The sequence below is a fragment of the Ascaphus truei genome, chromosome 5 (assembly GCF_040206685.1).
Source record: "Ascaphus truei isolate aAscTru1 chromosome 5, aAscTru1.hap1, whole genome shotgun sequence".
NCBI lineage: Eukaryota > Metazoa > Chordata > Amphibia > Anura > Ascaphidae > Ascaphus > Ascaphus truei.
Window position 1 is genome coordinate 189,912,900 of NC_134487.1, and position 23,623 is coordinate 189,936,522.

General features: G+C 48.9%; 1 protein-coding gene across 1 annotated transcript in view; it reads left to right on the plus strand.

The window, feature by feature from the left end:
• The window catches only part of FHIP2B (FHF complex subunit HOOK interacting protein 2B), a gene marked incomplete at its 3' end in the record, with an annotated part of 113,883 nt that overhangs the window by 11,484 nt on the left and 78,776 nt on the right, over positions 1-23,623 (plus strand). Inside the window, exons 2-5 of the mRNA XM_075599140.1 lie at positions 2,362-2,440; positions 3,134-3,342; positions 6,122-6,226; positions 8,483-8,605. Of these exons, the coding sequence (XP_075455255.1) occupies positions 2,362-2,440; positions 3,134-3,342; positions 6,122-6,226; positions 8,483-8,605 (516 nt within the window). The remainder of the gene's footprint in view (positions 1-2,361; positions 2,441-3,133; positions 3,343-6,121; positions 6,227-8,482; positions 8,606-23,623) is intronic.

Below are 23,623 nucleotides of genomic sequence, written 5' to 3' on the forward strand. Positions count from 1 at the left end.
GGTCTGACTGCAGGAACTCGGGCCGCCCACCGTGTATGCGGTGAAAGGTGTGCCGAAATAGTTTCCAGGAGAATGCGATTTTATATCTTAAAGTTTGTAAGTGTGATTTCCCTATAAATCATCCAAAAAGATCCATGCTATGTTCATTTTTTCTATTTGGGGTTCATACTAAGCAGAGGAGTAGGAGATGCAATACAGATCCATAGAAGAAAAGGATTTTATCAAAACGCTCAGGCGTGCGCGCAGAGCGAACAGTCTGCCTTAAGGCAGTGTTTGCGTCCATGCGGCGTGTGGGAGGGGGCGCGCGTTGCGCAAGAAATCAGTTCAAACTGATTTCTTGGCGCGACAGACCGATCACGTGAGCAGTTCACCCAATGAGGGCGAACCAGCTCCCTGACGACCCTCGGCACGTCCCCCATGGCCCGTCTAGTATGGCCAGTGAAAGCAGCCGCTTTCCCTCAGCCTCCGCACGGGGGAAGTCACTATGTCCGAGGCCTTACATTCAAGTGGAAAATCTGTGCGTGTAACAGTGAACCTGGTACATTGTTTTTACCTGTGTTCTGATATACTACACCAATTGTGGCTTTCTTTTCCTATTTTTTTTTTTTTTTGCACTTCGGTCTCTTGGAACATAAATATGTACGCCTGCTGGGTATTACCTGAAGAGACCGGGAAAAGAATGAATGGGTTCGGAAGCAAACAAACGTCTGTGACATCATCGCAGGGGTGGAGAAATTAAAATGGCAGCGGGCTGGTCAGAAGAAGTGGCCATTGTTGGACAAAGATGATACTCTACTGGATTCCAGGGGATGTAAAGAGACCAAGACGACGAAAAGTGAGATGGGAGGATAAAATTATAAAAAGTGTTGGGAGTAACGTGGAGAAGAGAGACTTGTAACCGCAGTTACCTGGAAGATCATTGAGGCGCCTTCATCTAGCAGTGGGTTGACAGAGGCTGAAAATGATAATTATCTCTGTGTGTATGTAAATAGTATTTATTTGCAGGTGCTCACAGGGCATAGTAATTGGACAGGACAGTGTAAGCAGCGCTATACAAATCATTTTTGCAGACACAAGTCCCTGCCCCATAGTGCTTATAATATAGTTTTGTGTATGCCTGAGGCACAGTGAGGTAAAGTGACTTTCCCAAGGACACGAGGAGCTGACACTGGGATTTAAACCCTGCAAACTCAGTAGTATTGTTCTTAGTCAGTGTCTTTACTCACTGAGCCATTCTTTTGGTCTTTATAGGTCTTTATCAGTGGTTCCCGATCCTAACCTTTTTTTACACTGTGCACCTCCTGCTACAAAACATTTGTTCCGCGAACCCCTAATGAATAAATCTCATTGCCTACTCACCAGACTATTGCTAACAAAACAGTTTGACTGATCCCAGGGCAGTGTAGTATCTTGAGCTGGTAGGGGGAACACTCTTAATAAGACCCCAAACTGGACCCCCAGTGTGTGCAAAAAGCATGAGTAATATAGCTGTCAACTTCCACAGTCACGCCCCCATAATGCCTTGCCACTGTGAACAGCGGCGGATTTCAAAATCCCCCGTCCCTAGGCACAGCTGTGCGGCCGTCTCACCTGCCGCCCCCTCCTCCTTCTGAACCATGGCAACGTGCCGCTGTGATGACGCGTAAGCACGACAACGAGACACCGTGACGTCACGTTGGTGACGTCTGCGGCTTCATTTGACGCTGCGGTTCAGAAGGAGAAGCAGGGCGGCAGGTAAAGAGGCGGCCGCAACAACTAAATGACTTCATCAGGCCAGAGAGCGCAGAAAAAGTATATGGGTGCGGACAGTTTTGCTGCCCCTGAATTTTGCCGCCCTAGGCCCGGGCCTAATGGGAAATCTGCCACTGACTGTGAGGGCAAAGCATTGTGGGTAGCGACTGCTGTAATTGACAGGTATACCACTCTGCACAGGTTCAGGAACTCACTATTCTGCCTGATATCCACCATTTATATTTTTTTTTGGGGGGGGGGGGGCACCAATATTTGACAGTAATTGAGAAAGTTCAAATAATGACTCGTTTCAATAAGTGGCACCAACAAAAAATAGGATACATATACTGTATTAGTAAGGCTAAAGGTAATCATAATCCATCAGGCATGATGTCCATATAAAATCAATTGTTGTTTGAATAAAACTAAAATCATGTATAGTTCATAGACGGTGTTTGGGCAGTGCTTTGTGTCATAAATAAGAGGGATTATATGGAGCAATAGGAGAAGCTATAGGGAGGGGTTATATGGAGCAATAGGAGGAGTTATAGGGAGGGGTTATATGTAGTAATAGAAGTTATAGGGAGGGTTATATGACGCTATATGACTTCCTATATTTTTCCCAATCAGCGTGAGCCAACTCAGGACCTGCTGCAATCCTTCATACAGCACTGGAGGGGAGTAACTCAGTACTACCTGGAGACCACCGGTAAGGAACCTCCACAGTGACCTTAATTTTTAACCCCTGTCGTGCGTAGTATGAAATGGGGAACCTATATTGACCTCTGATCCCCAGTATTACCTGGAGACTTTGTACTGTGTGAATCCTCAGGGCTACAGCTATGATGATCAGGAAATGAGAAGCCAGTGAGTGGGATGGTCAGTGGGAAGTCAGTGAGTGGAGTGTGTAGGGGTAGATTGGAGTTCTGTAATTGGAGAGTGAGTAGGGTGGTCAGTGAGTTGTGGGTTAGTGGTTGTCAGTGAGTGTGAGTTCAGCAATTAGAGGCTGAGTGGAGTAGTTAGTGGGCGGTCAGTGATTGGAGGGTGTGTGGTTGTCAATATGAGCTTGATGAGTGGGGTAGTCAGTGGAAGGTCAGTGAGTAGAGGGTGAGTGGGTTAGTCTATGGGAGGTCAGTGAGTGTGTAGTCAGTGGATGGTGAGTAGGATAGTCTGTGGGTAGTCAGTGAGTGTGAGTTCAGCAATTGGAAGCGGAGTGGGGTAGTTAGTGGAAGGTCAGTGAGTAGATGGGAGTGGGATAGTCTGTGGGAGGTCTGTGAGTGGATGGGGCGTGGGATGTCAGTGTCTGGATAGTGAGTGGGATGTCAGTGTCTGGATAGTGAGTGGGATGTCAGTGTCTGGATAGTGAGTGGGAGGTCAGTGTGACAGTCTGTCTACTCCCCAGATGAATCTCGCCCTGCGCGCAGCACGGACATCCCATGGCGCCTCCGTCAGCTGCTGGATATCCTGGTGTACGAGGAGACAGGGCAGGAAGCCGGAGGGGACACGGGGTCCGGAGGAGACACAGGGACTGCAGGCCACACGGGGCCCTGCATGGAGTATCTGCTGCAGCACAAGATACTGGAGACACTCTGTACCCTTGCAAAAGCAGAGGTACCCACAGCAATACCTCATCCGACCTATGTGTGTCATAGCAATGCCACGTCCAACCAATGTGTGTCACAGCAATGCCACGTCCAACCAATGTGTGTCACAGCAATGCCACGTCCAACCAATGTGTGTCATAGCAATGCCACGTCCAACCAATGTGTGTAACACAGGGCACTGCGGATTTCTAATCTATTTATTAAGCCAAAAACTGTGCGACGTTCCGACCTGTGTAGGTCTTTCTCAAGTGGTAAGTGGCATGAGAAAGACCTATACAGGTCGAAACGTCGCATCGTTTTTGGCTTAATAAATAGATGAGAAAATCCGCAGTGCCCTGTGTTGCTTCTGCTTATTATGTACACTGGATTACCAACAGGCCATCCCTGAGCACAGGAGCACCAGCATTTATATTTCTGATTTTCATGTATGGAGTGCAGCAGGTATCTTCTATTTCATATCAACCAATGTATGTCACAGCAATGCCACGTCCAATCTGTGTGTCACAGAATTCCCACGTCCAACCAATGTATGTCACAGCAATGCCACGTCCAATCTGTGTGTCACAGAATTCCCACGTCCAACCAATGTATGTCACAGCAATGCCACGTCCAATCTATGTGTCACAGAATTCCTACGTCCAACCTATGTATGTCACAGCAATGCCACGTCCAATCTATGTGTCACATAATTCCTACGTCCAACCTATGTGTGTCACATCAACGCCACGTCCAATCTATGTGTCACAGAAATTCCACGCCCACCCAATGTATGTCACAGCAATGCCACGTCCAATCTATGTGTCACAGAAATTCCACGGCCAACCTATGTATGTCACATCAATGCCAAGTTCCACCTATGTGTGTCACATCAATGCCAAGTTCCACCTATGTGTGTCACATCAATGCCAAGCTCCACCTATGTGTGTCACATCAATGCCAAGCTCCACCTATGTGTGTCACATCAATGCCAAGCTCCACCTATGTGTGCGACAGAAACGAACAAAATAGGAGCACAGCAAAACAAGAGAACTGGAGGCATTGGATCAAACATAGAAAACAAGGTTAATGTAGCACCAAGCCAACACGAATAAAAAAGGAATCTCTGACGCGTTTCCCGCCATAGCTGGCGCTTTATCAAAGAGTGATTCCTTAGGGTTAAGAGCAACCTTATATAGGAGTATCCCCAGCGGACGGGATCGCAAAAAAGATGGCAGCTCCTCTGTCGGAGGGTCCCACACAAGGCACAAAATCAACAACTTGATATACCATAGATCAACAGTAATCAATAATAAAATATTTTGTCGTATAGGTAACCCAATATTTAAAAATATACAAATAAAACAAAGCAGAATGGAGGTATTTTTGGACTGAAAGTTCTAAAGTAATAACTAGTGATGTTAACCCAGTGCCCGACCTACATGGACATATTTAAAGTACCCGGAGCCCGCCCAGGGTGCTGGGACCTGGTGTCGGGTAATTTCCGTTCTGCTCTGCTCCCTCGTTTCTCCTCTTAGAGAACGGCAGGAGCAGAGCAGCAGAAGACTTACCTGAAGCCGGTGGCAGAGGTTGAGGAGGATCACGGCGACATCCTGGTGGCAGTGGGAACAGCGGAAGACATCCTTCAGCCGGTGGCAGCAGAGGACGTCATCCTTCAGCCGGTGGCAGCAGAGGACGTCATCCTTCAGCCGGTGGCAGCAGAGGACGTCATTCTTCAGCCGGTGGCAGCAGAGGACGTCATCCTTCAGCCGGTGGCAGCAGAGGACGTCATCCTTCAGCCGGTGGCAGCAGAGGACGTCATCCTTCAGCCGGTGGCAGCAGAGGACGTCATTCTTCAGCCGGTGGCAGTTGAGGAAGACATCCTTTTGCTGTGGCAACAGAGGACGTCATTCTTCAGCCAGTGGGAGCAGCAGATGACATCCTTCAGCCGGTGGCAACAGAGGATGTCATTCTTCAGCCGGTGGGAGCAGCAGATGACATCCTTCACAGCCGGTGCCGGTGGGAGCAGAGGAACATGTGACCGGAGCAGGAGCGTTGCTATTGGACAGCCGGGGAGGAGCCACACCGGAAGTTGTGCTCGTGTCACAAGTATCTAACTATGATTGATGACATGAAGAGGAAAGTGTAACAAACTGGCACATATATCCCAGTGACCATATCAGAAATAACGTAGCAACTAGAAAAGTGTAACCACTAGAAGGGATATAAACTCGTCCACTTAGCAGTGAACCATTGTATAGCAGAAACATTTCATATTGTTGTAAGCAAATAGAAAAGGAGGAAGGGGAAAAAATATATATCTACATGTACATAAATTAACAAACATATCATATGCCAAAATCCGATTTTTTTTTTTAGATAGGCACATTATACACTGTTTAGAAGAACCATCAAACCGTTTAAAATATGGTAGAATAATATTCAATATTATAGAGAATTAACAAAAATGAGGGTGACAGCAATGCCACGTCCCGCTGATGTGTCACAGAAATGCCACGTCCTGCTGATGTGTGTCACAGAAATGCCACGTCCCGTGGATGTTTCACAGCAACAATGTCACGTTCCACCTATGGGTGCAACCGCAATGCCAGCCCACGTCCCACTGATGTGTCTGACAGCAATGCCATGTCTCACCTACATGTTTCCCGTCAGTGCCACATCTCACCTGTGTGTTACCACGCCCTTTCTATATGTCACAGCACTGCCCTGTCACATCCGTGTGTGTACAGTAATGTCATTCTCATCACCTCTCTGTATAATGTCCCCTGCTCTCTCCCTCTTACCCCCAGTACCCTCCCGGGATGAGGCAGCAGGTTCTCCTCTTCTTCGGCCGCCTCCTGTCCCAGGTGCATCGCCCCCTACTGCATTACCTGAGCATGCACAGGCCTGTGCAAGTGAGTACCTACAGTACCTGTCACTAGTAACAATACAGTACAAACCAGTATGTGAGGTATTTCAATACAGTATATATTAGTACAGTGTATATATACAAATGTGATCTATATCAGTGCATTATACATCACTATGTGAGGTATATCAGTACTGTATATATCAGTATATGAGGTATATCAGTGCAGTATAAATCAGTATATGTGGTATATCAGTACAGTATATATCAGTATAGTATAAGAGGTATATCAGTACAGTATATGAGGTATATCAATGCAGAATATATCAGTATATTAGGTATATCAGTACATTTATATATCAGTACTAGCTGAGAGACCCGGCGTTGCCCGGGATATAATTTGGGGGGGGGCGTACGACAGGGTTAGGCTTCCCCCCCCCCCCCTTGACAGCTAGGTGGGTGACTGAGTTGACTGAGTGTGTGGGTGACTGGGTGACTGACTGAATGGGTGACTGACTGAATGGGTGACTGGGTGACTGAATGGGTGGGTAACTGAGTGGGTGACTGAGTGGGTGGATGACTGAGTGGGTGGGTGGGTGACTGGGTGAAAGTGGGTGACTGGGTGAAAGTGACTGGGTGGGTGACTGGGTGGGTGTGTGGGTGGGTGACTGAGTGGGTGACTGAGTGAGTGGGTGACTGAGTGAGTGGGTGACTGAGTGGGTGGGTGACTGGGTGGGTGGGTGACTGGGTGAAAGTGGGTGACTGGGTGAAAGTGACTGGGTGGGTGACTGGGTGGGTGTGTGGGTGACTGAGTGGGTGACTGGGTGTGTGGGTGACTGAGTGGGTGACTGGGTGGGTGTGTGGGTGGGTGACTGAGTGGGTGACTGAGTGAGTGGGTGGGTGAGTGAGTGGGTGGGTGACTGAGTGGGTGGGTGACTAAGTGAGTTTTTGGGTGACTAAGTGAGAGGGTGGGTGACTGAGTGGGTGGGTGACTGAGTGGGTGGGTGACTGAGTGAGTGACTGAGTGGGTGACTGAGTGAGTGGGTGGGTGGGTGACTGGGTGGGTGAAAGTGACTGGGTGGGTGTGTGGGTGACTGGGTGACAGTGCGTGGGTGGGAGACGGTGTGTGACTTACCTTGACCCCGTGGCATCTGGCTGGGGCAGGAGGTGAGTTCGGGAAGCTGGGGGGGGGCAAGAGTGGCAGGAGTCCCGCGCCGCGCTTCCCCTCTCCGGTAGCGTCACACGTGATGGGGAGTCCCGCGCCGCGCTTCCCCTCTCCGGTAGCGGCGCACGTGAGGGGGAGTCCCGCGCCGCGCTTCCCCTCTCCGGTAGCGGCGCACGTGAGGGGGAGTCCCGCGCCGCGCTTCCCCTCTCCGGTAGCGGCGCACGTGATGGGGAGTCCCGCGACGCTTCCCCTCTCCGGTAGCGGCGCACGTGATGGGGAGTCCCGCGCCGCTTCCCCTCTCCGGTAGCGGCGTACGTGATGGGGAGTCCCGCGCCGCTTCCCCTCTCCGGTAGCGGCGCACGTGATGGGGAGTCCCGCGCCGCTTCCCCTCTCCGGTAGCGGCGCACGTGAGGGGGAGAGCAGGAGGGCCGCGCCGTGAGGGGGGAGGAGCCTGGAGTTTGCTGCTGAGCAGCAGGGCCGCGCTTCCTCCGCGGCGCACGGTGAGGGTGATGGTGCGGCTGGGGATGTTGCGGAGCGTGGGGATTTGAGTGAGGGGCACCGGGAGAGTGAGGGGCACCGGGAGAGTGAGGGGCACCGGGAGAGGAGGGGCACCGGGAGAGGAGGGGGGGGGGTGTGGAAGGTGAGCTGCGGTCCAACTGACGGGGGAGAGTGTGTGTCCCTGTGTGTGTGTGTCCCTGTGTGTGTGTGTCCCTGTGTGTGTGTGTCCCTGTGTGTCCTTTGGCCCGTCACTCCGCCTCAGGCCAATGAGAGGTGTGCGGGGGCGGACCAAGGGACCAATGAGATTTCCCCTAGGGACACCGGACATCCAGGCAGGCAGGCTGGCATGCATGCATGCAGGCAGGCAGGCAAACATACAGTGCTTTCACTAATATAGTATAAGATAGGAGGTATATTAAGTACAGTATATATCAGTATATGAGGTAAATCAGTGCAGTATATGAGGTATATCAGTATATGAGTTATATCAGTACAGTATATATCAGTATATTCAGTACAGTATATATCAGTATGTGAGGTATGTCAGTACAGTATATATCAGTACAGTGTATAAGGAATATCAGTAGGGTATATATCCGTATATGAGGCTTATCAGTACAGTATATATCTTGTCCTCAGAAGCTAATCGCTTTGGGGGGAGATGCCATTGGGGTCTCGGCACAGAAGGAGGAGCTGCAGTTTCTGGCCTCTGTCTGCACTAAGCTGGAGAAGGATCCCTCACTACTCGGCCATGTTCTGGAGGTACAGAGAGCACTAACGTGTGTGTGTGTGTGTGTGTGTGTGTGTGTGTGTGTGTGTGTGTGTGTGTGTATGAGAAGTAATTAGGTGCGCAAAATGTTACATTCTATTACTTATTTGATACAATAAATGCTGCCACAGTGTGCAAACTATACACAATAGTTACAGATAAATAGCAAAGGGAAAAAACACAGGTGCAAATAGAGTTAAAGCAGTAAATGTAACCAGATCAGTATAACAAGGACACAGCAAGGATTTGAACTGATCATGAGGTAACCAAGTTAAAGATGAACCTAAAACTAAAAAGAGAAGCAGGTATGGTGAAGTAAGTTTGTATTGTGCTACAACGCAAACACAGACAGCTACTTACAAAGTAGCAGATGGTACGGGCATGTAGGAAACAACGTCCTCTCCTAGCTGCAGTGTTGGTTGAACGGCTCGTCCGGACTCCACGTGGAACGCCAAGTCGCCAGGTTGATGCCGAACACGCTGCGATCGTGAAAGATACAGAAAAGACTGGAGGGAAGGTTGAAAACTTCTTCAATTGGAAGTCGAGGGGGAAAAAAGAAGGGAAAGAGGTTGAAGTCGGACGTCTCCAATTGATGCTGGTGCATGGTTACGGTGCACAGACCACTCCACACGACAATGTTACATTGGGGAGGGGGATATGTTGGCAGAGTCACTGTCTGTATAAGTCAGAGGGAAGTGCAGTGGGTGTGGGGGTGTGTTTGTTTTCCAGCATGCAGGAGGTTAAACTCCTCTGTAGAAATTCTGCAGCTAATTAGCAGACTGAACTCCTGACTAAAAAGGGGTTTAAAAGGCAGACAGTCAGCTTCCAGCAGAGAGAGACTTTCCACAACCAGGAAGGACACTGGTTGGAACGGTTCCACAGGCCTGCTGGATGCTGGGACTGCCTGGGACCCACACCCAGGAGCAGAATCGCCACGAGAGCAAACATGCCTGCTGGACGCAGCCCTGTCTTCAAGGAACCGGCGTTGCAACCCTGCTGAGGGAGCAACTCTGTGTTGCACTATCCAGAAGGGATTGCCTGGACTGTCTTGGAATAGAGTTCCCCAACCACAGATAAGGACTTTATATTTCCTTCCAGACATTTGTGTGATTGTTTAAACTGGAAATAACCTAGCTACCCAGGTGGATAGCTAGGGACATGTTGTGTTTTTAGTCTCCCAAAGGAGAGTAGGTTTTTGTTTTATGATTTTGTTTGCTTTAAAGAGACTGTGTGCCTATTATTTGTTGTAATGTGGAGAATAAACCACTGAAGGTTCAAGCCTAACACTTATTGTTTGAACTCTTACTGACCCTTCCGTGAGGCTGTCCTGTGTGTATATGTATATATATGTATAAAGCAGAAAGTAGCCGTGTTAGTCCAGTTGCGATAGTGCAGAATAAATGAGTTCTTCAGTATTAGGTGATACCTTTTTTATTGGACTAACAATTTATGTCATAGGACAAGCTTTCGAGAGTTCTCCTCTCTTCTTCAGGTCAGCAATACTGATTTACACAGGAATCAATGCTAAAACAGTGTAGAGAGAAAAACAAAAAAAAACAAACAGATATTTACTGTAGATAAGGTCGGGTGTTAAGTGTTTGAAGCCAGGGGACAGTGTCAAAGAAAGGTGGGGAGGGGAAGGGATGCTGGGGGGGGGGGGAGAGAAAGTGTGGATAAGAATAGAGGCAAGCAGGATAATTACAGACAATTTTGGTAGGGTGTGAGAAAACCCATGTCCACATTAAGTCCTTTGGTTTTGGTGTCAAAGAGTCTTATCATTCTGAGCTCAAATGTTTTCCGTTCTTGGGTGCTTTTAAACATTCCATTGAGGATTTTGATTTTTAAATCATTTATGGAATGATCTGGTTGTGAGAAGTGATGTCCCACAGGTGAGCAGTATCTTCCTTCTTCGTGATGGAGTATAGAGTGTCTGTGCATATTCATTCTTCCTTGTAATTTTTGGCCAGCCAAAAATTACAAGGAAGAATGAATATGCACAGACACTCTATACTCCATCACGAAGAAGGAAGATACTGCTCACCTGTGGGACATCACTTCTCACAACCAGATCATTCCATAAATGATTTAAAAATCAAAATCCTCAATGGAATGTTTAAAAGCACCCAAGAACGGAAAACATTTGAGCTCAGAATGATAAGACTCTTTGACACCAAAACCAAAGGACTTAATGTGGACATGGGTTTTCTCACACCCTACCAAAATTGTCTGTAATTATCCTGCTTGCCTCTATTCTTATCCACACTTTCTCTCCCCCCCCCCCCCAGCATCCCTTCCCCTCCCCACCTTTCTTTGACACTGTCCCCTGGCTTCAAACACTTAACACTCGACCTTATCTACAGTAAATATCTGTTTGTTTGTTTTTTGTTTTTTCTCTCTACACTGTTTTAGCATTGATTCCTGTGTAAATCAGTATTGCTGACCTGAAGAAGAGAGGAGAACTCTCGAAAGCTTGTCCTATGACATAAATTGTTAGTCCAATAAAAAAGGTATCACCTAATACTGAAGAACTCATTTATTCTGCACTATATATATGTATATATGTATATATATATATATATATATGTATAATATATATATATAATAAAAAGAAGCAGCTGGCACTTCACTTGCAAGTAGAAAGAATTGGGTGCTTGTCCCATAATGCAATAATAAACCATACAATACCATTTGAAGCAAGAGATCACATGGTTTATGTGTCTTTTTTTTCAAACATAGTACTGTAAGACATACCCCATCACAACTCCGCTGGAGGTGGACACAAAGAGTCTTATCACATACATAACAATATTAGAAGATAAATTCTAAAATTCAAATCATCTTATAAAATTAACTATTTAATTAAAAAATCCTCAAGAAGCTCTAAAAAACATTAAAAAATATATACATCAATAAATAAAACTATATTTAAATTGAAATTTACATGTAAGGCAGACGGAATATGCTACACTCCAGGATTGCAGTGTTGGGTAAAATCTATCAACACTCCCAATGTCCACAAAAGGGCCCATTATGATAATGTGAATGAGCATCTCCAACTCTGAATCAGACCAAGAAAACTCCTAGGTCTATGTCTGCATTCATCCCTAATGGAATTAGAGTTTTCAACTTGTGGATCCACAATGTTTCTTTCTTTGTTAGATCCACATCGCGATTTCCTCCTCTCCAATGTTTCCTTATATGTTCGATTCCTTTATAACTCAGGCCAGTAGCATCTGCCTGATGGCACAATTCAAAATGTCGTGACACACTATGGGTCGCTAGCTTACGTTTTATGTTACCCAGGTGCTCTAAAATCCTGACTTTGAGAGGCCGTTTTGTCTTCCCTATGTATTGGAGGCCACAGGGGCACCCCAATAGATATACAACATATTCGGTAAGGCATGTAATGTGACTCTCAATCTTAAAGGTTTCTCTTCAGATTTATTCTTACAGGCTTTACATGAGAAACAGCCGTAAAAGCCCTTTATAGGATTTAGCCAAATAACATGGGTAGGTCCCCTTTCCATAAGGGCAGTGGGAGCTAGATAGCTTTTAAGGTTCTTAGATTTTCGGAAAATCACTCCCAGCATATCCGGAACTGAGTCTTTCAGAACAGGATCGTTCTTCACCATGTGCCAGTGCTTTCATATTATCTGCCTCACTTTCTGTGCATCTCTATTATAGTCAGTTATATAAGGACCATTCTAAATTATTTTTTGTAATTGCATCAGATCCTTTCTTACTGGGCAGGAGGATATCATTTCTGTCTACTGCCCTGATCTTGTCCACATCTAGTTTCTCTTGGTTATAGTCTCTCTCTATGAATCATTCTGTTAGGAATTTCGACTGTGATTCAAATTTGCTATTGTCCGTACAGTTTCGTTTTAGCCGTCGGTATTGGCCATATGGGATATTATCCACCCAATTAGGGTGGTGGCAACTCGTCTTCTGAATAAAATTATTGGTGTCAACAGAATTAAAATAAGTTTTATTTTAATTCCGTCCCCTCTACATCGTTAAATCTAAAAAGTCAGTGGAGTTAGTGCTAGATTGGTGGGTGAATTTAAGATTTTTATTATTATTATTATTGATGTAAACCATAAATTCATTAAGCTCCACCTCACTGCCGTTTCATATAATTAAAACATCATCGATGTAGCGCCGCCTTAGGACCAAGCTCGCACCGAGCCCAGGGTAGGACCAGATGGTGTCATCCTCCCATACCCCCATGAATAGGTTAGCATAGCTCGATGCGAACCTGGTACCAGGTGAAGCCATCTATGATTATTTACTACATACAGTGTTGCACTATATATTGTCTCATTATTTTCCCACATATGGTATGTCCTGCTCCCACATGCTGCTTGTCCCATGTTCTCTAAGGAAAAAGAAGACTTTTCCACATACGTAGGTTGAGTGGGACTACATTTGTGAATATTTGGTATCACTGTTGGTTTATGATTGTCACCTTTTATTGTTTTTGCACTTTATGCGTTAGTGGTGTTGTGTTAACTTTTCACCAACAGGGGTCATCATCTGTTTACTACTCTGTGATTTCCTATGTTTCATTACATCTCTGGCTTTCAATTACATTCACCACCTGTAGCGCCAGTCCCTGTATCTGTGTTTGCACACTGTGGCATATGCCAGGGCATGTTTTTGGCTTGGGAACCAGCTAAGCTGGCCATGCAGTTAGTGAGGGCGACAGCTATGGTGTAGTTAGGTGGCCGACCTGACACAACACTATGAGACCGAGATGGGCGATGCCCGCGAATTGCTGAACAAGGTCCGGGAGGAGCACCGGCAGCTGCAGGTCAGAAATAGAGGAAAAGAAACAGATTTAAGCCTTGCTCTGAGTCTGCTAGGAGATGTGGAGTCGCGACTCAACGCCAAAGAAGATGAACTAGCAGCTGCACTGAGTGGGAAAAGAAATGCAGAAGGACAGCTTCAAGACCTGAGGAAGGACCTGGAGTCTGAGCGTGCTGGCCGCAAGATGGCAGAGAAACAAAAGCGTGACCTGGGCGAGGAGCTCGAGGCTCTGAAGACTGAGCGGGATGCTATGTTGGACTCTACTGCTGCCCAGCTGGAGGTTTCTCAGATGAAGTTGGAGAAAAAGGTTACAAACCTAAGACTGACACCGGGGTCACAGAAGCAGTCCGTGGAAAAGATGGCGGTAGAGGTAAAGCAGAATGAGGCTCCACAGAACAGTAAGGCCCGGGCCATAGAGGGGTGGGGAGAGTGGAGGCGTGCTAACGCTGAGGCTCGCCTGCTTCAGTCAGCACGATTGCACGGACTTGCAGGCGAGCCAGCGTGCGCGAAGGGAGCCGGGGGGGAGGTGGTTGGAGGCGGGGCAGTGACGTCACTGGGCCAATCGCCTGCGACACACTGACGTCAATGTCACAGCGCCGACGTCACGGCGCCGTGACGTTGATGCTGCTTAAGGCTGATTGGATGTTTTCAGCCGACAGCGCGCTGAAAAACAGCTTGGCGCTCGACTGAAAACTCCAAAGCCTGAGCACGCCTGCGGACGCTCGCGTGAGCCCCCTCTCAAGGCATCCTCATTGAGGATGCAGGGGCTCAGCGCTGAGCGTCCGCATACCTCAGCGCTGCTTGTCCATCTATGGACGCAGCCTAATGCACAAGTGTCCCCACTACAGGAAAAGGTACTGACCCGGCCTAAACATCTGTGTCCCACAGAAACTAATGCCCGTGAAGACAAGGGTACAGTGAGAGCTAGGGACACCGCTCAACTGCAAACGAGGTTACAAAGTTGGAACCGCCTGAGCAAGTGATGTGCTCCAGGAAGCGTGACTGCAATACCTTTGCAGTACTACAGTCTACTTTCCACAAGGCACGGAATGGGAAGACCAAGGTGCGATGGAGTAGCACAGCAAGAATCCAGTCATACTGCAGTGCCCATAGGACCCAAAGTGGATTATTTGCCATAAGGGCAGCCACTGTGAAGAGACAGTCGCGAATGGGACGGAAGTGTGTTCGTGATCGTAAGATGAGAAAGACCGCACAGATTGTCCAGCGACACTCCCAACGGAGTAAGTTAAGAAGTCAAGACAGAAAGGCCCAAACCTGCGAGTCTGCCGACTGCAATATAGAGGCGTCATAGGGTGCACTTCGGGTTAATAAGAATCCCGCCCAAGTTGAAGTACTGAAGCTAAATGGTGTGGAACCCAACACTGAAGGTACGCTGATGGAAAAGGGTCCAAAAGCCATCACCACTAAAGCGGAGTTGCTGTCTTCACAAGAGAAGGCCAAACAGTCACTGGCGAGTGAGCGCAGTGAGCTGACTGAGGTCAAGGCTCTTCTACAGGGTAAGGGAGACTCTGAGCACAAGAGGAAGAAGACAGTGATGCATCTTCAGGATATGCAGATTAAGGTCACAGAGTGGCATAGAGTCCTGGCAGAGAGAGCTAATAGACAGCAGGATGCTCAGGAACCTTTGCAAGATGGGACATAACAAAAACGGAGCTTCAACCTTAAACTCAAACTGGCACAAGACAAAGAGGTAGCGAGGTTAACGGTCTGTAGGCCCAGAAGACCTAGTACTTGCCCCAAAGAAAAAAGTTTTCAACTGGAAGGCAAGGAAAAAGAAAGATGGATGTCAGCTGTCTCTGACAAAAAGGCTGGTGCATGGGAATAGTGCACGGCCGCTCACAGGACAATGTTTCGCTGGGGGGAGGGATATGTGATACCATCAGGTATCTCCAGGTGCTGGAACAGTGCAGTAAGTGTACTTTTCCAGCTCACAGAGAGTTCATCCTTACTGGAATGGCTAATGCAGCTGCTGCCTAATTAATCAACAAAACGAAGAGCGCAAAGGAGCACTGCTAGCAAGAGAATCCAAAGGAAAAATCCTATAGGAAAAAATAAAGGGCACAACTCCAGACTAAAACTGAGGGTAATTTATTCCATAAGTACACAGGGACAGAAACACAGTCCACGCACAAACGCGTTTTGTCCCGTGGGACTTTATCAAGGTGTCAATCCTTACTGGAATGGCTAATGCAGCTGCTGCCTAATTAATCAGCCTGGTCTGAATGAGGAAGTATTTTAAAAGACACAGGAAGCTACCAGACAGAGAGACTGTTTGTTTTCCCCAGAGAGGGGGGGGGGGCGGGGGTTGAAATAGAAGTGCCCCCCAGCTACAGAAGCTGGTACAGAGGACGTACAGAGGAGTTTCTCTGGGCTCAACGTGGGGCTGAGTTCCCCTAGGAAGAAAGGAGGAGAGACCGTGCTGAAACAGGGACGTCTGCTCAAAAAAGGACTAAGATAAGCAAAACCCTTATTATTGTATGCAGAGACTGTGGCATGTTTTTGGCTTGGGAACCAGCTTAGCTGGCCATGCAGTTAGTGAGGGCGAAAGTTATGGTATAGTTAGCTTTCCCTAAAGGGAATAGGTGTTTATTTTCTATGATTTGGTTTTCTTTAAGGGACAGTGCACCCGGAGTTTATTTGTTTGTGTGTATATATGTATATACATGTATATATGTGTGTGTGTGTGTGTGTGTGTGTGTGTGTGTGTGTGTGTGTGTGTGTATATATATATGTTGCAAATGGAAATATTACTGTGTGCTCATTTGCATGTCTTAGACAGGTCTGCAACCCTGGGTTTCAACATTATCACCCAACACACAGTGCTTCCACTGCAGCAAGGGATTCTAGGAAATGACATGCAAATGAGCACACAGTGCCACCTTTTGTTTGAAAACCATATTACATCATCACATGGTCCCCTATAAGTTTATGCTTGCTGCATATCACAGCTTTTGAGCACGGCCTGGGTTAAGATGCATAGCCAGTAAACCCACCCACAGACAGACATTTCAACCTTAATAGGTCTTATCAGTGTGAGGTTGGTTATACTGGCTTTGCAAAATGAAGCATGGGATAGGTTTCACCATACTTAGTTAAGTTATGGTGGGTAAAAAAAGTGACAAAAACCCTCCACAGTAAAGCATATAGCAAATGGAAATATTACTGTGTGCTCATTTGCATGTCTTAGACAGGTCTGCAACCCCGCCTTTCACCATTATCACCCAGAATACAGCGCTTCAACTGTAGCAAGGGATTCTGGGAAATTACATGCATATATATATATATATATATATATATATATATATATATATATATCTCTATATATATATCTATATATATATATATATATATATCCATTGGGTTATATGGGGCTCAAATATTTATAGATGACTCTCTCTTTATCACCAGTACTGAGATTTCTGTCACCCCCTGAGCTCCTCTTTATAGACAGACTCCTTCACAGCTCTGGCCTCCCCTCTACGCAGCTCTCTGACACTGACCCCGTGGGTTCCCTCTGACCCACAGCTGTAGACTTTTGGTGAGCTCCTTCCATACCAAGCTCACAATGGGCACCTGTGCCGGCTGCAGACTAGGGCGAAACTCAGACTGTGTGTATTCAAAAAGCCTGTCTGCCCTTGGGATCCACACGCGTTGTCACTGTACCCTGTGCTCTCTCAGGCTGCTGTCTGTATGTAACATCCAAACACACCTCTGTGACCCATGTCACCACATAGCCACACTCCGCATGCTAACTTGTGGGAAGATTCATCCTGTTCGTGATGCCAATTAATGTAAAGGGGGAAATGTGTTTGTGTTCAAGTGGCCGATTCAGTAGCCCCGTTTCTGTCATATTGTGTGCGTGTACGGGGAGAAACATGTTTGTGTTCAGTACCCCTATCACACAGAGCAAAAATAATTCTTTCATTTGACTTTTTAATCAAAGATATATTTTAGATATAAAAAAAAATCTACTCATTTTCTGCTGCTACTAAATACAGTAAAACGGGGGGTGCATGTGCGGCGTGTTCCAAGATGGTCGCCTAAACACAACTCCCCAGCTCGGATTCCCCTTCCCCACGTAAGGGCCGTTCTATACTGTGTGCGACTGTGCGCACGTGCGTGGAAGTGCCGCACGCTTTTTGTGTGTATAGTGAGGTACTGTATGTGTGTTTGTGTGTGTGTGTGTGTGTGTGTATATGTATATATATATATATATACAGTGCTCGACAAACCCGGTCGCCAACTCGCCAGCTGCGATCGGATATTGGCTCGTGGCCAGTAACCTTTCCCCTGCTCTGCAAAAAAAAAATCCCGTTCGTAAAAAAAAATAAATTCGTAGTTGATTGGCTGTGACGTGGGATGGAGTTGCCAGGACTTCAAACCGCCCTTTCTGCACGGGTAAGTAATGGGGGGGAGGGGGTTGAGTGCGTGTGTCTGCTGCTCCTCCTCCTCCTCCTCCTCATATCCTCCTGTATAATTGTGTCAGCTCCTATAATTTACAATTTACTGATCCGGTCATGGAGGAGTTTGGACAGATTCTTCAGGTGGGGGGAATTTAATGCACTTTAAATATTTATATACTATAGACACTGATACTGTACATCCTTCCCCCTCTCTCCGGTGCTCCCACTGCCCGCACGGGTCGGAACATACTGTAAAAGCCGGGGGTTTCCCCCCCCCCCCCTCCGGTCCGCGCGGGTCACATACTGTACTGTCCGGGGTGTTTCTCGCCCCCCCCCTCCGGTGTTCCCGCTGCCCGCGCGGGTCACGTAGTGGCCGGGGTGTTTCTCGCCCCCCCTCCGTTGTTCCCCCTGCCCGCGCGGGTCACGTAGTGGCCGGGGTGTTTCTCGCCCCCCCCCCCCCCCTCCGGTGTTCCCGCTACCAGCGCGAGTCACGTAGTGGCCGGGGTGTTTCTCGCCCCCCCTCCGTTGTTCCCCCTGCCCGCGCGGGTCACGTAGTGGCCGGGGTGTTTCTCGCCCCCCCCCCCCCTCCGGTGTTCCCGCTGCCCGCGCGGGTCACGTAGTGGCCGGGGTGTTTCTCGCCCCCCCCCCCCCTCCGGTGTTCCCGCTACCAGCGCGAGTCACGTAGTGGCCGGGGTGTTTCTCGCCCCCCCCCCCCCTCCGTTGTTCCCCCTGCCCGCGCGGGTCACGTAGTGGCCGGGGTGTTTCTCGCCCCCCCTCCGTTGTTCCCCCTGCCCGCGCGGGTCACGTAGTGGCCGGGGTGTTTCTTCGCCCCCCCCCCCTCCTGTGTTCCCGCTGCCCGCGCGGGTCTGCAGATGTTGCAGTTTCCGGTGATTCTCTCCCCTCGGTGCTCCCGTTGCTCGCGCGGGGCGGGAGGAAGTAGCGGGGTGTTTCTCCCCTCCGGTGCACGTCCCTTCCCGTGTGTGTGTATGGGTATGAGAGAGAGATTGAGAGTGAGTGTGAGTGTGAGTGTGTGTGTGTGTGTGTGTGTGTGTGTGTGTGTGTGTGTGTGTGTGTGTGTGAGAGTGTGTGTGTGTGTGTGTGTGAATATGTGTGTATGGGAGAGAGAGATTGTGTGTGTGTGTGTGGGAGAGAGAGATTGTGTGTGTGTGTGTGGGCGAGAGAGATGGAGTATTTGTGTTTGTGTGTGTGTATGGGTATGAGAGAGAATGTGTGTGTGCAGGACACCAGAGGTAACCCCCCAGTCAGTCACCCCCCCACCCCCCCAGTCAGTCACCCCCCCCACCCCCCCACTCAGTCAGTCACCCCCCCACTCAGTCAGTCACCCCCCCACTCAGTCAGTCACTCCCCCACCCCCCCCACTCAGTCAGTCACCCCCCCACTCAGTCAGTCACCCCCCACTCAGTCAGTCACCCCCCCACCCAGTCACCCAGTAAGTCACCTCACCCCCCCACCCAGTCAGTCACCCCACTCCCCCAGTCAGTCAAAAGTCACCCTGTCAGTCATCCCACCCCCCCACCCAGTCACCAAGTCAGTCATCCCACCCCCCCACCCAGTCACCAAGTCAGTCATCCCACCCCCCCCACCCAGTCACCAAGTCAGTCATCCCACCCCCCCACCCAGTCACCAAGTCAGTCATCCCACCCCCCCACCCAGTCACCAAGTCAGTCATCCCACCCCCCCACCCAGTCACCAAGTCAGTCATCCCACCCCCCCACCCAGTCACCAAGTCAGTCATCCCACCCCCCCACCCAGTCACCAAGTCAGTCATCCCACCCCCCCACCCAGTCACCAAGTCAGTCATCCCACCCCCCCACCCAGTCACCAAGTCAGTCATCCCACCCCCCCACCCAGTCACCAAGTCAGTCATCCCACCCCCCCACCCAGTCACCAAGTCAGTCATCCCACCCCCCCACCCAGTCACCAAGTCAGTCATCCCACCCCACACCCAGTCAGTCATCCCACCCCCCCACCCAGTCAGTCTTCCCCCCCACCCAGTCAGTCTTCCCTCCCACCCAGTCAGTCATCCCCCCCACCCAGTCAGTCATCCCCCCCACCCAGTCAGTCTTCCCCTCACCCAGTCAGTCTTCCCCTCACCCAGTCAGTCTTCCCCCCACCCAGTCAGTCCACCCCCCACCCAGTCAGTCATCCCCCCCACCCAGTCAGTCTTCCCCCCACCCAGTCAGTCCACCCCCCACCCAGTCAGTCACCCAGTCAGTCAGTCACCCAGTCAGTCATCCCACCCCCCCAGTCAGTCAGTTACCCCCCCCAGTCAGTCAGTTGCCTCCCCCCGTCAGTCAGTTACCCCCGTCTCTCCCCCCTCTCTCTCTCCCCCCTCTCTGTCTCTCTCCCCCCTCTCTGTCTCTCTCCCCCCTCTCTGTCTCTCTCCCCCCTCTCTGTCTCTCTCCCCCCCTCTCTCTCTCCACCCCTCTCTCTCTCCACCCCCTCTCTGTCTCTCCACCCCCTCTCTGTCTCTCTCTCCCCCTCTGTCTCTCTCTCCCCCTCTGTCTCTCTCTCTCCCCTCTCTGTCTCTCTCTCTCCCCTCTCTGTCTCTCTCTCTCCCCTCTCTGTCTCTCTCTCCCCCCTCTCTGTCTCTCTCTCTCCCCCCTCTCTGTCTCTCTCTCTCCCCCCTCTCTGTCTCTCTCTCTCCCCCCTCTCTGTCTCTCTCTCGCCCCCCTCTCTGTCTCTCTCTCTCCCCTCTGTCTCTCTCTCTCCCCTCTGTCTCTCTCTCTCCCCTCTGTCTCTCTCTCCCCTCTCTGTCTCTCTCTCTCTCCTCTCTGTCTCTCTCTCTCTCCTCTCTGTCTCTCTCTCTCCCCTCTCTGTCTCTCTCTCCCCCCTCTCTGTCTCTCTCTCTGTCTCTCTCTCTCCCCCCTCTCTGTCTCTCTCTCTCCCCCCTCTCTGTCTCTCTCCCCCTTCTCTGTCTTTCCCCTCTCTGTCTTTCCCCTCTCTGTCTTTCCCCTCTCTGTCTTTCCCCTCTCTGTCTTTCCCCTCTCTGTCTTTCCCCTCTCTGTCTTTCCCCTCTCTGTCTTTCCCCTCTCTCTCTCCCCCCTCTCTGTCTTTCCCCTCTCTGTCTTTCCCCTCTCTGTCTTTCCCCTCTCTGTCTGTCCCCTCTCTGTCTGTCCCCTCTCTGTCTCTGTCCCCTCTCTGCCTCTGTCCCCTCTCTGCCTCTGTCCCCTCTCTGCCTCTGTCCCCTCTCTGCCTCTGTCCCCTCTCTGCCTCTGTCCCCTCTCTGCCTCTGTCCCCTCTCTGCCTCTGTCCCCTCTCTGCCTCTGTCACCTCTCTGCCTCTGTCCCCTCTCTGCCTCTGTCCCCTCTCTGCCTCTCTCCCCTTTCTGCCTCTGTCCCCTCTCTGCCTCTCTCTGCCTCTGTCCCCTCTCTGCCTCTCTCTGCCTCTGTCCCCTCTCTGCCTCTCTCCCCTCTCTGCCTCTCTCCCCTCTCTGCCTCTCTCCCCTCTCTGCCTCTCTCCCCTCTCTGCCTCTCTCCCCTCTCTGCCTCTCTCCCCTCTCTGTCTCTCTCCCCTCTCTGTCTCTCTCCCCTCTCTGTCTCTCTCCCCTCTCTGTCTCTCTCCCCTCTCTGTCTCTCTCCCCTCTCTGTCTCTCTCCCCTCTCTGTCTCTCTGACGCTCTGCCTCACACTCTGGATCTGGATATCTTATTTACCCTGTGTATCTTAACTGCCCTATACTACACCGAAATAACCTATATTCTGCTTTCTTCCAGATCTGACTCAAGCTTCACACGGGAGACATTGGAACCCCCCCTAACCCAGAAGACAGGTAGGAAACACATCCCCTCCAATGTAAAACATTGCGGGAATTAGGGTACCTGGACATTGAGGGACTGCGGATCAGGTAAGATCCCAGGCGGGATTGCTGCTTTAAATATTGTGAAGCGGGGGCATCCAGACACTGGTTAAGGGGTGCAGGAAACTAGTCATTCATTTCTGGCTTTTTTTTCTAGATCCGACATTTATACACACATACACTCAATCTCACACACACATACACACACACACACATACACACACACACACACACATACACACACACGTAACAAGGACTAATTGTAGTATAATGTAATACAATAAATAAACTTATGTCAAAAACGAATGTTCTTATTCGGGAATTTATTCAATTTATGTATTTTTTTTTAAAGTGGGGGCGGGGTTGGGGGCGGGACTAGGGGTGGGGTTGGGGGCGGGATTAGGTGGCGAGTAGATTTTTTGGTTCGGCGAGTAGATTTTTGGGTGATTTGTCAAGCACTGTATATATATATATATATATATATATATATATATATATATATATATATATATATATATATATATATATATATATATTGTGACATAGTCCAAAGATGTTAGGCAGCTTTCTGCCCCATTTTAGAGGAGAAAGTGCAGGAATAGTTACAAATGATCCGTTCCACAGCTTCCCATTAACTCAGGCAGCTGGATGGAAAATCCAGACCACAGATTACCATGGCTCTAGTTCTCCCTCACCTGCTCTTCTAATCACATGCACAGGTATTTAGAGCAGAGAGGTTTTGCATTTCTCTCTCTCTCTCCTTGGAGCCTGGGGGCTGGGGGTGTCGTTACTCTCCTGCATCCAGTATCGAGGTTGACGGCCTCTCCACGTATGACAGTACCAGAGGATTTGCCTGGACCCCACGAACAGATAAGACAAAACAAATGATTACTGCTGTTGCTAAAAGACTGTGCTGTATCTTGTGTCCCTAAAGGAGAGAGCATTGTTTTAAGCTGGGGAACCAGTTTAGTTGGCCAGCAGCTGTTAGAGAGACTGATTCTGATGTGTAGTTAGATCCCTGAAAGGGATAGGATTTGCTTATATGATTTTGGTTTTATTTCTTGAAATAACAGAGTGGGAAATATTGTAACACTGAAATGTGTGAACTGCTGAATGAAAGTATCTGAGTACCTCTAACCTACACATGTTAAAGCTGCAGTACCTTAATTGGATGAAAATAAAGCAGGCAGAAGCCTGAGTTAAGCAGCACAATACTTTGCATGATCCTGTTTGTTGTATAATTAACCCTAGAAGACTGTGTCGGGAAGAACCCAGACAGACGTCAGCACTACAAAAGAGGGGCGTTTGTCACATATGGGGGAGAATGCGGGTCGACACTAAAAAGTCTGTGGGTTTGCAAATAAATGCGGGGGTTTAAAATGGCCGCCGAGCTGAACTAAAGTACAGATGCTATGAGTGAAGTCTGTCCCAATGTGTATATCAGTTGTGCTTCTAGCATACACAGAGAATGTGCGAAGTGTGGATGCAATAGCACCCTGAACCCAAACAGAAAACCAAAATGTTTTGCTGAAGAAAAAAAAAAAAAAAATTTTTGCATCTAGCAAGTGCTGTTTGTAAAGCTAATGCCTTTTTGCTGAAGTGAGTGAATTTGCAGCTAGCAAGTGCTGTATGTAAGTTGCTGAAGTGAGTGAAATTACAGCTAGCAAATTGTCTCTGCCGGGTTTATAAAATGGCCGACATGGAATGTTTGTTTTGCAATGCACGTAATCTTGAAAAACAGTGTCCCTTCAGGCCATACGATGATGATGACGACGACTCGTATGTGGCCCCTGGAGGAGAGCCGTACCCACAGATGAATTTAGTATGCTGGGCCTGTCATGAAGTAGGTCACATGGAAGATGTGTGTCCCAAAATTTTCAAAGACAAACAGCTGCAAAAGCAAGCAATGCCCTGTGAGTGCAAGCAAGATGTGGAAGCTGATACCAGTGAGTGTGTGCCC